This window comes from Otolemur garnettii, unplaced genomic scaffold, assembly GCF_000181295.1.
Source record: "Otolemur garnettii isolate 467f Iridium unplaced genomic scaffold, OtoGar3 scaffold00002, whole genome shotgun sequence".
NCBI lineage: Eukaryota > Metazoa > Chordata > Mammalia > Primates > Galagidae > Otolemur > Otolemur garnettii.
The window spans coordinates 29,830,849-29,846,155 of NW_003852397.1; the positions used below are offsets into that span (position 1 = coordinate 29,830,849).

At 37.4% G+C, this 15,307-nt stretch overlaps 1 protein-coding gene across 1 annotated transcript in view; it reads right to left on the reverse strand.

Annotated features, from left to right (window-relative positions):
* CACNA2D3 (calcium voltage-gated channel auxiliary subunit alpha2delta 3) overlaps positions 1-15,307 on the reverse strand; it is an 876,027-nt gene that overhangs the window by 608,528 nt on the left and 252,192 nt on the right. Inside the window, exon 3 of the mRNA XM_003781696.2 lies at positions 14,371-14,430. Within this exon, the coding sequence (XP_003781744.2) occupies positions 14,371-14,430 (60 nt within the window). The remainder of the gene's footprint in view (positions 1-14,370; positions 14,431-15,307) is intronic.

Below are 15,307 nucleotides of genomic sequence, written 5' to 3' on the forward strand. Positions count from 1 at the left end.
TGGTTTTCAATTCCTAAGATACTTCACTTAGGATAATGATCTCCAAGATCATCATCTCCAGAAACTTCCATCCAAGTTTCTGCAAATGACTTTATTTCAATACTTTTTATGGCTGATAGCATTCCATGGTATATACATAACACATTTTCTTTATTCATTCATGAATTGATGGGCACTTAGATTGGTTCCATATCTTTGTGATTGTGAATTGTGCTGTGATAAACATTCAAATGCAGATGTTTTTTGATAAAATTACTTATTTTCCTTTGGGTAGATAGCCAGCAGTGGAATTGCTGATTTCCATAGTAAGTGTACATTTACTTCTTTGAGGAATCTCCATACTATTTTCTATAGAGGCTGTACTAATTTACAGTCCCACCAATAGTGTATAAGTCTTGCTTTCTTTCTGCATCCACACCAGCATCTACTTTTTTTTTGCTTTTTATAATAACCATTCTGAAGGGGTAAGGTGATTGCAGTTGTAGTTTTCATTTCCTTGATTAGTGATGTTGGGTATTTTTCATGTTTGTAGGCCATTTCTCTATCTTCTTTTGAAAAACTTCTGTTTATGTCTTTGCCCACTTTTTGATAGGATTTTTTTTTTCTTGCAGATTTCTGTGCATTCTTTGTAGATCCTTGTTTTTAGTCCTTGGTCAGATGTTTTGCAAATGTTTTCTTCCATTCTATAGGTTGTCTATTCACTGTATTGATTACTTCCTTTGCTGTGAAAAAGCTTTTTGCTACGAAGAAAACAAAATACCTAGAACTTACTTAACCAAAGTGGTGAAAGATCTCTGCAAGGAGAACTATAAAACACTGATGAAAGTAATTGCAGATGACACAAACAAATGGAAATAGATCTCTTGTTCATGAATCAATGTCATTAAAATGTCCATACTGACCAAAGTGATTTATAGATTCAACACAAGTTCCATCAAAATACCAATGTCTTATTTTAATGACCTAGAAAAAATAATCCCAAACCCCATTTGAAACCAAAAAAGACCAAAGCAATCCTAAGCAAAATGAACAAATCTGGAGACATCATATTGCCTGACTTCAAATTATACTACAAGTCTATAATAAACAAAACAGCATAGTACTTGCATAGAAGTAGACCCATAGATTAATAGAACAGAATAGAAAACCATATAGATATGATCAACACATTTTTGACAAAGCAAACAATAACATACACTGGGGAAAGGGAACCCTATTTAATAAATGGTGCTGAGATAATTGGACAGCCACATACAAAAGAATAAAACCCCTATTTTTTGCCATCTATAAAAATTAATTCAAGGTAAATAAAAGACTTAAATATAAGTTATGAAACTACAAAATTTCAAGAAAAAAATGTAGGAAAAACTCTTCTACATATTGGCCTAGTCAAAGAATTTATGACTCAGAGCCCATACAACAACAACAAAAATAAATAAATGGGACTTAATTAAACTAAACATCAGTCTAATGAATAAATGACATGATGTGGTGAGTCTTAGGGAAATGTCTAATGTAACATCGTAAGATGTTGAAGACTAACTGTCTGATAAACCTGATAAAAAGAAAAAAAAATCTGGCAGGCTTTCATCAATTACATCATAGAGGGAAACAGGACTTATTTTAATACAAACAATGTGACGTTTTATTTTCTTTTATTTCTCCTGTATATTTATTGTTTACTGTATAAAATCTAATTAGCAATCTCAATGAAAAACATCATTTCTAATTCTGGGGCTTGACTATTCCTTGCTCCTCCCAACCTCTCAACAGCTTCCTCAAAGTGAAGAAGGATGGATTGGGGCTTGGCAAGAAAACATGAAAACCCCTGTGAAAATAGTCATTTCTCTGCTCAGGAAGTACTTGTATTAAAGCTTTCCATTACTCTTGCTTGAGATACATAGTTTTTCCCTGTATGTATTTTCACTTTCCAGCAGAAAAATGCCTTCAGGGTAAAGAGACAGCTCTGCTCTGCTATTTGCTGCTCCATTTTCTTTTCTTTTCCTTTTTTAATAAATGTTATTATTTTGATTTAAGGTATACCACATGATGTCATAAGGAACATATAGAGTAAAATGGTTACTGCAGTAGAACAAAGTATATCCATCACCTCACACAGTTAACTATCCCTCCCCAACACAATGGCAAGAATGGCTATAATCTATTCATTTACAAAAATACTGAATACAATTCACTATTATTAACAATAGTCCTCATGTTGCACGTTAGATCTTTCAATTTGTACCTCTTACATATTGGCTACTCTACCTTTTTTCCTTTATCTCCCTATTTCCTCCCTCCCACTCTGACCCTGCTGATCACTATTTTATCCTCTAATATATTTCACCTTTTTCTTCTAGATTACACAAGTAACTGGGATCATGCAATTTCTTTCTTTCTGTGTATGGCTTATTTTACGTAGCATAATGTCCTCCAGGTCCATTCTTGCTATGCCAAATGATAGGATCTCTTCCCTTTATCAAAGCTGAATAATATTCTATTATATCATAGTTTCTTTACCTAGTAGTTCACTGCTGAACACCTAGGTTGTTTCTATATCTTGACTATTGTGAATAATGCTGTAATAAACATGGGAGTGCAGATTATAAGATGGTGATTTCATTTCCTGTTGGCCTTTTTTTTTTTTTAAAGGAAGACAGGGTCTCACTCTGTCACCCAGGCAGGAGTGCAGAGGCCCAATCATATCTGGTTGGACATTTAATGTTATTTTTGAAGATGTGTTTATTCAAGTCTGTTGCACATTTTTTACTTGGATTTTATGTTTTCTTGCTATTGAGTTATACGAGTTCTTTATACATTTTAGCTATTAATCCCTCATATAATATATGGTTTGCAAATATTTGTCCCAATCTGTAGGTTGCCTTTCCATTTTGTTGACTGTTTCCTTTGCTGTGCAAAATTTTTTTTGTTTGATGTTGGTTTGTTTGTTTGTATTTATTTTTACTTTTGTAGCCTGAATTTTTAATGTGATACCCAAGAAATCATTACCAAGGCCAATGCTAAGGGGCTTTCTCCCTATGTTTTCTTCTAGGAGTTTTATAGTTTCAGGTTTTATTTTTAGGTTATTTAACTAACTTGAGTTGATTTTTGTGTATGGTATAAGGGTCCAGTGTCATCCTTTTGTATGTGGAAATCCAGTTTTCTCAGCACCATTTATTGAAGAGACTATCCTTTGCCCATTGTGTCTTTCTGGTGCCCTCATCAAAACTTAGTTGACCACATAAGTTTGTATTTATTTCTGAGGTTCCACTGCTCTATGTCTCTGTTTTATGCAACTGACATAGTGTTCTGATTATTCAGTTTTATAATGTTAAAGCAGGAAGTAATGTTTCCAACTCTGCTGTCTTTTTCCTCAGAAATGTTATTGACTTTTTGTGGTTCCATATTAATTTTAAAATTGTTTTTTCTGTTTCTGTGATTGGAATTCTTATAGGGATTGTCCTGTATCTATATACTTCTTTGGCTAGTAGGCACATTTTAACAAATGTTAATTCTTCCAATACATGAGTAATCAATACCGATTTGTGTTCTCTTCAGTTTCTTTAATCAGTGTTTTATAGTATTCACTGTACAGTTCTTTACTTCTTTGGTTAAATTCATTCCTAAATATTTTATTTTATTTTTGATGCTGCTATACATGGGATTGTTTTGTTGATTTTTTTGCAGATATGTCATTATTTTTGCATAGAAATGCAATGGATTTCATATCCTGCAACCTTACAATATTCACTTAATAAAACAGAATAGGTTTTTGGTGGAGTCTATGGGGTTTTCTATACATGGGATCATGTCATCTACAAATAGAGAATTTTCCTTTTTCCCTTCCAATTTGAATACCTTTAATTTTTTTTCTTCTTTAATTGCTCTTGATGCCCTTTCCAGTACTATGCTGAATAGAAGTGGCAAGAGAGGGCATCACTGCCTCATATCAGATACTAGAAGAAAAGTTTTCAATTTCTCTTCATTGATGATGTTAGCTGTGTTTTTTTCTCAAATGATATCAAGATGATGCTGCCCTTGTAAAATGTGTTAGGAAGTAGCCTTTCAGCACTATTTTTGGCATGAGTTTAAGAACCATTGTACTATTTGTCTTTGAAAGTTTGGTAGAATTTAGCCGTATGGCCATCTGGTCTTTGGCTTTTTCTTATTGGGAGGTTTGTAATTATTACTATCATCTCTTCACTTGTTGCTAATCTACTTAGGCTTTCTGCTTCTTCCTATTTCAATCTTGGCAGTTTGTATTTTACTAAGAAGTTATTCATTTCTTCTAGGTTATCAAATTTGTTGGCATATAATTGTTCAAAATAACCTCTTAGGATCCTCTTTGTTTCTGAGGCATCTGGTAGAATGCCTACACTTTCATTTCTCATTTATATATTTGAATCTTCTCTTTACTTTCTAGTCTAGCTAAGGGCTTGTTGATTTTGTTTATGTTTTCTAAGAGCCAACTCAACTTGATTCATTTTTTTCCATGCTTTTATTATTCCCTATATTTGGGGTCCCTAACCCCAATGCCAGTCAGTAACCGGTTAGAAACAGGGCTGCATAGCAAGAGGTGAGTGGCAGGCAAACAAAGCTTCATCTATATTTAAAGATGCTCCTCATTGCTCACATTACCACCTGAGCTCTGTCTCCTATCAGATCAATAGCAGCATTAGATCCTCATTAGAGTGTTAACCTTACTGTAAACTATGCATGAGAGGGATCTAGACTGCACACTTCTTTGCAGGATCCTTAAGAGAATCTAACGCCCAAAAAATGTATTCCATGAAACCAGTTTCTGGTGCCAAAAAAGGTGGGGACCACTACCCTATTAGATTTACTTCTGATCTGATTTTTATGCTTCCTTTCTTTGGCAACTTTGGATTTACTTTGTTCATCTTCTTCTAATTCTTTGAGACATAATGTTTGGCCATTTATTGGGGGATCTTTCTTATTATTTGAATGTAGCCATATATTGCTTAAACTTCCCTCTTAGAAATGCTTTTGCTGCATCTCATAGATTTTGGTATGTAGTATTTTTATTGTCATTTGAAGATTTTTTTTTAATTTCCCTTTTGACTTTTCTGATCCATTGGTTGTTCAGGAGCATGTTGTTTAATTTTCACATATTTGTGAATTTTCCAAAATCAATTCCTATTAATTGACTTCTAGTTTCATATCATTATGGTCAGACACAATACTTGATATGATTTCAATCTTCTTAAGTTTGTTAAAACTTGTTTTGTGGCCTACCATGTAGTGTACCCTGAAGAATTTTCCATGTGCACTGCAGAAGAATGTTAATTCTGCTGCTGCTGAACAGAAAGTTCTGTATATTTGTATTAGGCCCCATTTTTTTCCTAAAGTACAATACCAGTATTTTCTTATTAATTTTCTGTCTGATGGGTCTGCCCATTGTTGAAAAAGGAGTATTAAAGTCCCCTACTATTATTGTGTTGCTATCTACTTCTCCCTTCATATCCATTAATATTTAATTTATTTGGGTGCTCCAATGTTGAGTGTGTATACATAATTGTTACGTCTTCTTGATAAATTGAGCCCTTTATCATTAAATAATGACTTTCTTTGTTTCTTGTGACAGTTTCTTCCTTGAAGTCTGTTTTATCTAATACGTATAGCCACTCCTGTTTTTTGTTTCATTTGTTACTATTTACGTGGAGTATCTTCTTTTATCCACTCACTATTTGTGTGTGTACATGTGTGTGTATATATATATCTACACGCACACACACAAACATACACATATACACACTGTTGCTAGTGAATTTTATACTTCTATATGCTGTCATGTCATTAATTAGCATCCTTTCATTTTCACTTGAAAAACTCCGTTAAGCATTCCTTATAAGGCAGGTCTAGTTGGGGCTGGATTCCCTCAACTTTTTCTTACCTAGGAAATATCTTACTTCTCCTTTATTTCTAAAAACAGCTTTGCTGGGTATAGTATTCTTTTCTAACAGGTTTTTGTTGTTGTTGTTTTTTTTTTCTTTAGCACTTCAAATACTTCATTTCATTCTCTCTAGGCTTATAAAATTTCTGCTGAGAAATCTACTGATAGCCTAATTGGAATTTCTCTTATATATGACTTGATACTTTTCTCTTGCTGCTTTTAAAATTCTCCCTTTGTCTTTAAATAGTTTGATTAAAATGTACCTCAGGGAGGACTACTTTGTGTTACACCTGTTCAGAGACTAGCTTCATGAATCTGAATGTCCATATCTCTTTCAAGAATTGGGAAATTTTCAGCAATTATTTCATTAAATAAGCTTTCTGCTACTATCTTTAACTCTTACTCTTCTGCACTCCCATAATGTGAATGTGTATTCACTTAAAGTTGTCCCATAAGTCCTGTAGGCTGTGTCCACTTTTAATTTTTTTATTTCTTTTTATAAAACTTTTTTCTTCTGGTTAATTTCAAAAGATCACTCTTCAAGTTCAGATATTCTTCTGCTTGATCTAGTCTGCTATTAAACCTCTCGTGTTTTTTTATTTCAGTCTTTTAAGTCTTCAAGTCTAAAACTTGGTTGTTTTTTTTTATATCTATCTCTGTTGAAGTTTTTTTATCACACTGTGAATTGCTTGTCTGATTTTGTTAAATTAGCTACCTGTATTCTGTTTTATCTCTTTGAGTTTCCTGAAGATCATTTTTTAAAATTCCTTTTTGAAAAATTAATAAATTTCCTTTCACAGGGAGGGGAGAATTCTTGTATTCCTCTGGTGTTGTCAAGTTTACTTTTTTTTATGTTTCTTTTGTCTTTGTGTTGATGTCTGCACATCTAGCAAACAATCACCTCTTCCAAACTTTACAGAGAGACTTTCACTTACAGATGGGTCTTACTGTGCTGGTTGGGAAGGGTGTGATAGCTTGGTTTCTAAGAGATGTAGTAGTATAGCCTCTGTGCATCTTTTTCAGCTGTGATCAATGTTAGTGATGACAGTGGATCTTGATGGCATATACTATAAGGAATTTGTGGCAGTGGTAGCAGTAGCAAAGGTTGTTAGGGTCAAGGTGGCAAAGGCTTTTGGTGCCTGCCTGTTCTTATTTTTCCACAAAATGGAGAGCCTTAGAGGAGGGGATCCCTCTTAATGTTGGGTCTGACACAGCCCACAAGTAGGTGCAATGGTGCTGGGTCCCAAGGTACCAGTGCTCTTAAGCAATCACGGAGCAGTATTCGTGGGCTCGGGCTCTCATGAACCTATAGTGGCACCTGGGTTTTAAAGTACAGATTCACTTTCCAAGGCTGGGCATAAAGCTTGGGCATGGGAGGCTAGATTGTAGCTGTAGCTCTAATTTTAGGAGACATTGGCCCAGCTCCAGGGAAGAAGGTGTGCTCTAAAGGTTTTGGCCTGGGGAACAGGGTACAACTGCAATATGTAAATCAAAGCCAGTAGTGCACAGTAGCAACTCAGGCCCTAGGGGTAAGTCACTACTATGTATTACATGCCCCACAGTGGCTGAGCTAAAGTGATACATCAACTTCTGGGGAAATTGACACTTGGCCTAGCTGAGCAGCCACACCTCCTAGGGTGCCACTATGTGCCTGGAACCTGAGATGGTGGGATATGACAATGTCTTCAACTCTGTGAGGCCAGGTGCAGCAGCAGCAGCAAGGACTCCAGAATGATGAAGCACAACTGCTGTCACAAGGCAGTGGCACTGCTGCAATCACTCTGCTCCCCAGAAAGGGGTGTCTTAGATTATAATGGGCTAATCCACTTCCAGGATAGCAAGGTACCATGTCAAATCGGCCCTAGGATATATGATTGATCTGCACAGCCAAGGCTCTATTTCCTCAGAAGCCGACACACCACTTCAGCTCAGCCATTGTGAGGTCTGACTGTTCTGGGCCAGTAACTTCAGCTCATGCTCTGAGGAACAGGGCACACCAGCAATGGCATGGAGTAGATGGCCCAGCAGTTTGGCCTCATGGGGTAGGGGTAGCAGCATCTCAGGTCCAGGATGGTGGGCCACCAGGAGGGGGTGGTTCAGCAAGACACAGCCCAGGACTATGAAGAGTGTCATGTCTACTCAGCCACAGAGCATAGTACACTCCAGCAAGGGGCTCTAATGCCAAGCCATGAGCCGAGGGGCTAGGCCTAGTGTCAGCTCCTTCTTTGTGGGGAGAGCAGCCCCGTGGGCTCTAGGCAGGTCCCACTGCTGAGCTTAGTGCCTGTAAGGACTGCAGAAGTCCTCCGCGGTGAGTACTGCAGGTGTCCCCAGTGGTGATGGAGGCCGCTGAGGTCTCCTTGCTTACCTTCCTCCCTGTGCCCTGCCCAAAGGGAGAAGGAAGTGCTGAAGGCATCCCAACTGGGGGATGGGCAGAGAAGAGGTGTCTCCTTCCCTTCTCTACGTGACCATCCTGGGTGTCTGTGCTCTACAGATCTCTGCCACTCCTCTGTTGAGCTCTGGTACTCTCTTTTAGTTATTTTCACCAAAGTGGAGCTGTTTATTCATTGTTTCAGCTCTCTTTGGTGAGTTTCTAGCATGTATCTTACTGATGTCACTCTCTCATTGTCCTTTCTAATCCTTTCCTGTAAAGGCTTCCTTTGCCCAGTGGATGGTGTTAGAAGTTCTAAAGTGAATTCTGGGACTCTTTGGCTGCCCTGTTCCCCTTTCGCAGGTCTCCTTCAACACAGGACCCCAATGCCACAGGTAAGGAGGAGGAGTAAGCTGTTCTAGGAAGTATCAGAAGTTATCCTATCTCAGAGATTTCTCATAAACAGTCTTTGTATGCCTTCCACTCCAGACCTCCTCCCCCCAGCCCCACAAATCCCAACTGTGAAATCAGGTCACCATGTCTGAGACACAGCTCTTGCAGCTTGGTGATTTCTAGAAGGGGACATTCAGAGTACTATATTGTACTCTCTCCAAGTTGCTTTTCTCTTTCATACCTGTTATCCCTCTGAATGTCACTGAGCTTCCCCCCCCCCCATTACTTACAAAACAACAAAGAAAAAAATTATTTAAAAAACTCTGTAATGGAAAAAGCTTCTGCAGGATACACAATTCAAAACTACTTTTTTTTTCACTATGTACCCGCTCTGTGCAATTGGCACTTATTTGAGACAGCTTTCAAAGAAAATATGTTTGTGGTTCAAAGATAAGCAGGTTTTTAGTAAACTGTCAAAAGGACTTTTTTCCTTCTCCTTCACTGCCAGTGGAAAAACCCAAAAAGAAAGAGTAAGTGAGAGGGGGAAGCCTTCTGTCTGAATTATGCCAGATGATATAGAGACCTAGTTTTCTGGAAATTCATCAATGTCTAGGTAGTCTAGGCTAGGGGTTTCCTACTCTCCCACCTCCAAAGTAGGGTTTTGCTATCAGGATAATGAGGGTGAAACACTAAAATAATCACATGTGGCAATTAAAATGTAGGGTATTTTTTTAAAGCTCTGTTTTCATTATAACTGACAGTTTTTCTGATGAAAGCTTATTTTAATGCACAGTATAAAATAAAAAACAGGTAGATGCCATTTAACAAGGCCTTTTTCATCAATTATGACAATAATTTCCTCAAAGAAGATATCAGGGAATAGAAAACTAAATAAAGAGAAGGCCAGTCTTGAACCCACAGGCCACCACCAAGGGGGACAAGACAAAGGACTGAACTGACCCCCAACATCCACAGAGAGAAGACCAGCCAGATGTGGTTTTGTAGAGGACTCTGCATTTGGTTTATCCACAGACACTACCCTTTCAGACGATGCATTTTGCCTCTTGCCTAGGTAGAATGTTTGCTATGAACAATCTAATGCCACATTTAAGGACTTTTCAGTAGGAACTGCAGATGTCAAGGTCTTAAGATTATGGGGGAAAAGTCAAACCTCTGGAGAGACTGTGGCAGAAATTTAAATGAAAAATAAAATCCTGATAATAAAGGGAGCATAACTTTCTTTTTACAACTCTTGATGATCCTACCAATCTAAAACAAAGTCTTCACTTTTAAAACACATCAATGTTGCAAAGTCTCCAACCTAATGTGGCAGATGGGGCAGATCCGTCATCTCTTTTTTGTTTGGGGAACAAAGAAGCTAAAACCTACATAATTACACAGTTTAGGAAATTTTGCAAAAATACCAACCCCCTCTTTCTTTCTGTAAGAAAATAACAGACTTCCCCTTTGCTCTTTCTGAGCTGACAGGGCACGGTCCTCCTCAGAGTTATTTTACAATGAGCAAATGGTAGTCTGAAATTTTTTTGATAAAAATAATTGTCTGGCAGGGGTTGCTGGGAGGTCAGTGGAACCCAGATTAACAATTGATCAACTCTAATGGACCATTATAGCAATAAGCTGAGAGCCAGTACACAGACCTGCTACCTCAGTAATAGTGACCGGATTGACATCCGAGCTTAACTGACTTGGATTTAATAGCATCAAAGCTTCAGCAGCTTCAAAACTTTCATCCAAGCTGAGATGAACTCTTCAGTGCACATCTATTTCATCAAAGGCTTCTCTTTTACAAGTTTCCACCAAGTGCATGTGCTTTCCTCTGACTCAGAGGAGAATTCACTAAGGTCTGAGGTCTGGATAGTGAATATTGTAATAATTACCCAATAATTATTCAACGCAGATTATTTCAACATCTTTCCTTATGTTCAGAACCACAATGGTACCCTCTGATATTTTTCTTGTACGCATACAGAACATATGACTGGGGAGGAAAAACTGAACTCCTGTCTTTGTTCCGGAGAAGGTAAAAACTAGAAAGTCGTTTTCTTGGTGCCTACTTTTCTCAAACGAGATGCCAATGCTGCATCCACATTTATAACACCACCTTTGAAAAGGGGGATCACTTGTGCAACACCAGAATTTTATTGTAAAGCTTTACTAATAGGAAATCAGAACACTTGTAGAAGATAACAAGAGCTCCAAGGGACAAAAAGAGTAACTCTCCATTAACTGAACTAAACCATGGAACATGTCTCCTCTACTGAAGGACAAATAATCCCCTAAAGCAGTGGCTCTCAACCTATGGGTTGCAACCCCTTTGTAACAATGAAAATACATCCTGCATATCAGATATTTACATTATGATTCATAACAGTAGCAAAATTATGTTATGAAGTAGCAACAAAAATAATTTTATGGTTGTGGGTCACCACAACATGAAGAACTGTATTAAAGGGTCACAGCATTAGGAGGCATTAGGAAGGTTGAGAACCACTGCCCTAAAGTCATCTTTTGCCGTGCCCCAGCCCACTTCTCCTTAGTAAAGAATGGATTTCAGAAGGAAATTGACTATGTGAGCCCCAAATACCAGATTTTATAAAATAATCTTGACTCCAATAATGTTTGTCGCTCTCCTACAAACGCATTCCCTCCTATTGAATGAATGAATCCAAATGTTTAGACCAGAAAAAAAAACAGAGAATAAGGGTATTCTTTAACATATTCACCTTAAAGTGATCAAAATTAGGCAATCTAAAATCAATACACATGCACATATTATTATCTAATGCACAATCTGTATCAAAACTTTTTTTTCTGGATCAGGATCCAATTTAGGACCACATGATGTATTTGGTTGTCACATGTCCTTAATCTTTTTTAATTTGACTGATATCTCTTGTTCTTTCCTGATTTTCTTTTCTTTTTTCTTTTTTTTTTTTTTTTCAGTTTTTGGCCAGGGCTGGGCTTGAACCCACCACCTCCAGCATATGGGGCCAGCACCCTACTCCTTTGAGCCACAGGCACTGCCCGTTCTTTCCCGATTTTGACATTTTTGGAAGAGTCCAGTCAGTTGGTACAATGTTCCTCGATCTAGATCTGTCTGCTGTTTTATCATGATCAGATTCAGGTTTTACATTTTGAGCAAGAATTCTACATAAGTGGCCTTATATTTTTCTAGGCCATCACAGCTGGGGGCACTTGATGTCACTTTGTCTCATTATGGTGATATTAATTTTGATTACCTATTTAAGGTGGTGTCTGCCAGGTTTCTCCACAGTAAAGTTAATATTTTCTCCTTTGTAATTAATAAATGGGCAGTTACTTTGGCACTGTTCCTCATCAAACCTTTACCTACTACTTTTCGCGTCCATTAAAGATTCCTGCCTGAATCAATTATTACCACAATACTCTAGCGTCATCATTTCTTCTACATGTACTAGTTGGCATTCTACTGTAAGACCTTTCCTTCCTCATTTAGTCATCTATTTATCTACCTGTCCATTTATTTATGATCAGCACAGACTCATGGATTCTGATTTTATTCATTGTCATAATCTAACCTTAATTTCTAATGTTTACAACCAGAAAATTCCTGAAAAGGTTTTAGGAACTCCTGAGAAGAGTGAGACAGTTTTCCCCTTGGCAATGAATTCAAGAGCTTCCTACAATCTTTATACTCATGAAGGTGCTTGCTGATGCTTCCATTAATCCCATCCAGCCCACTCTAGGAAGCCCAAACCCTTTGAAGACCAGGCTTAATGAAGACAAATGGCCCCCAGATCTTGCTGGAGTCGTCCTCTGGGTATAGCTATAAGAAGGCAAGGTTCTTCTCACTATATTCAAAGTTCTTCTTGCTACCCTCTGTCCCTTCTCTTGCAGCTCTGCTTAATGAGCTGGTCCAGCTTTTGCTCCTTTCCCAATGTAAGCAACTATCCCCAGCACTTCTCCACTTCCCCCTGGAACTTCTTACACTTGACTACAATCCAGCTCTGTTTGTTTCAGACCTTGGGTATTATGCCTGAGAACAACCCCAGCATGGTAGGCTTGATATTTACTATTTGCCCCTCCATATTCATTCTTTAACCTTCCCCCCACCTCAGCTGAATAACTCAGGAAACTGAACTACATCAACTATACCTACAGTCAGATCAACCAGTGATGGGTACCTTCAAGAAATAAGAGAGCAAAAGTCCCCACTTGCCATCTACCATGGGTGGCTACCCTCCTCTACCAAATACCCTTTCCATATCTCTATTTATTCTAGGCTCTAAAACCACTTCCTTCCCTTGTTTCTTCAGATCAGAAGTAGGGCTATCTCTAGGGTAGACCACCATTGCTTATTGGTTTCTCTTAACCCAGGCCACACATTGATAACTAGTTCCTTTATTAATCTTTCCACAATTATCCCATTTGAGTGTGCATTCTTTTGCCAACAAGGCAAAAAATACAGATGAAAGTGATGATAAGAGTGCATCAACAGGAGGGAGACACAGCCAAAGGCTGTCTTTGTATTGCCAACTTTTCTGTGCTTACAGATTTATACCTGCCTTTGTCTTTTCCACAGAAATGAAAACATAAAAAAGTAAACACTATTTCCTGATTGTGACCACATGCCACTATAAGAGATACAGTTTAGTGACGTGTACACTTAAAAGTTAAGATTTGCTCTTTCTGTTTTTGTAGCAATGAGAAAAGCCAACAAACTCAAATTGACAATTAAAAAATTTTTTTTTTAATTTCAAGAGAGACCTAAAAGAACCTCCAAGTATTATTACTCAACTCACTTGTTGCCTTTTACTATTTCTATACATATCAATATCAAAATCCTTCTCAACCAGACATAGGTGTGTCATGATCAGATATAACATCTACTACAAGAAATTTATTAAACAGATGTCTCAATCCCAAACCTGTAAATGATTTGATTTTTAAGTATAATTAACAATCAATTCAAGGTTAGATGCAGCACAATGTTACTTTCAGTAGCTTGCATTTCGTTTCTTTTTTTTTTTTTTTTTCCCAAAAGTCTTGCTCTGTTGCCCTGGGTAGAGTGCCCTCTGGACATCATACCTCACAGCAACATCAAACTCCTGATAGTGAGCGATCCTCTTGCTTCAGCCTCCCAAGTAGCTGGGACTACAGGTGAGCATCATTATGCCCTGCTAGTTTTTCTATTTTTAGTAGAGACAGGGGTCTCACTCTTGGTCAGGCTGCTCTCCAACTCCTCAATTCATGCAATCCACCTGCATTGGCTTCCCAGAGTGCTAAGATTACAGGCATGAACCACCATGCCAGGCCAGTCACTTGCATTCCAAAATGCAGCCAGCAAAGTGGGATTTGAATATGTGCAATATTCTGCCATCTGATCAGTGTACCATTGATAGCTCTGGAGATTACTGTCAGTTGACTGATTAAACTCCCCCTATATTGTGAAGAAGTCCACTAAGATCTAACTATACATGTTTGGCATCACCCATTATAATTGTCATTGGTAGAAAGTGGTTGAGGATTGCTACCCTGACCTATCAAGAAATAGACACATTTATTCCAACTCTGTACCATTCTCTCCAACGTTTTTCTCTCCCAATCACTAAAAATTGGCAATCCCTGTATACTTAGTATTTCTCCTTTGGCAGCAAACACATAAAACAATTTAACTCAAACTATAATCAGTTACCTGTAAGTCTGCATCAAATTCATGTTTCAGGTGTGCCTCTTCTGCAGCTTCCACAAGACGCTGAAAAAGACAGAAGACAATACCATCAAGGATCAAAATTTGACCTGGACCCCATTTCTATAAGGTGAAAAGACTAGAGTCTCTCCATTGTCCAAAAATTTCAGATTATGTCATGGTCTGGGCATTCTGACCTGATAATATGAAACTGAAAATAATCGCTTCAGGGTTAGAAATTTAGGTTTTTGTCTTCATCATTCAACCACATTTCTTCCAATAAACATTTGCTTTTATGTATCTATAAATGCACAAATGCATCTATTGTCATAACAGTTCAGACACTGACACTTAAGGTCCACTGCAAATCTAAAACCTACCTTGAATAGGTCACTCCTTAGGTATAGAGGGCCCTTGACCAAGATCTACTGAATTGAATTTAGTCCAATTCTTAAATGGGCTAACTTTCTTCCCAAGTGGTTTGGAAAAGAGTACTTATTTTAATTTCCTCAATCATTCAAGGCCAATTATTTGTATACCACCAGCTATAATATGTAATTATCAGGTAATAGTTATTAGCATTCTCTGGTCCAATACCATTTTGTTAATCTGCATCCCAATAAAGGAATCATTGACATTAAATCAATATGTAGGACCCATGAGAACACAATTCTTGTTACTACTGTTAGCCAACTATGAAATCAACAAACTCATATTCTTGTGAAAACAGTTTTATGGTATCTTCATTTAGACTTTTACTCAACTATCGAAGTCATTTTTACTTTAAATTTGCTAACAGTGAAATATTTCCTACCATAAAAAACATAGGCTAGGGGATATTGCAGAAAACGCTTCACTTGGTAAAATAATAGTTGACTGAAATTATATCAAACTAAAAGTAAAATCTTTATATCCAAAAAAAATTTCTATTTTTTTCTCTGTT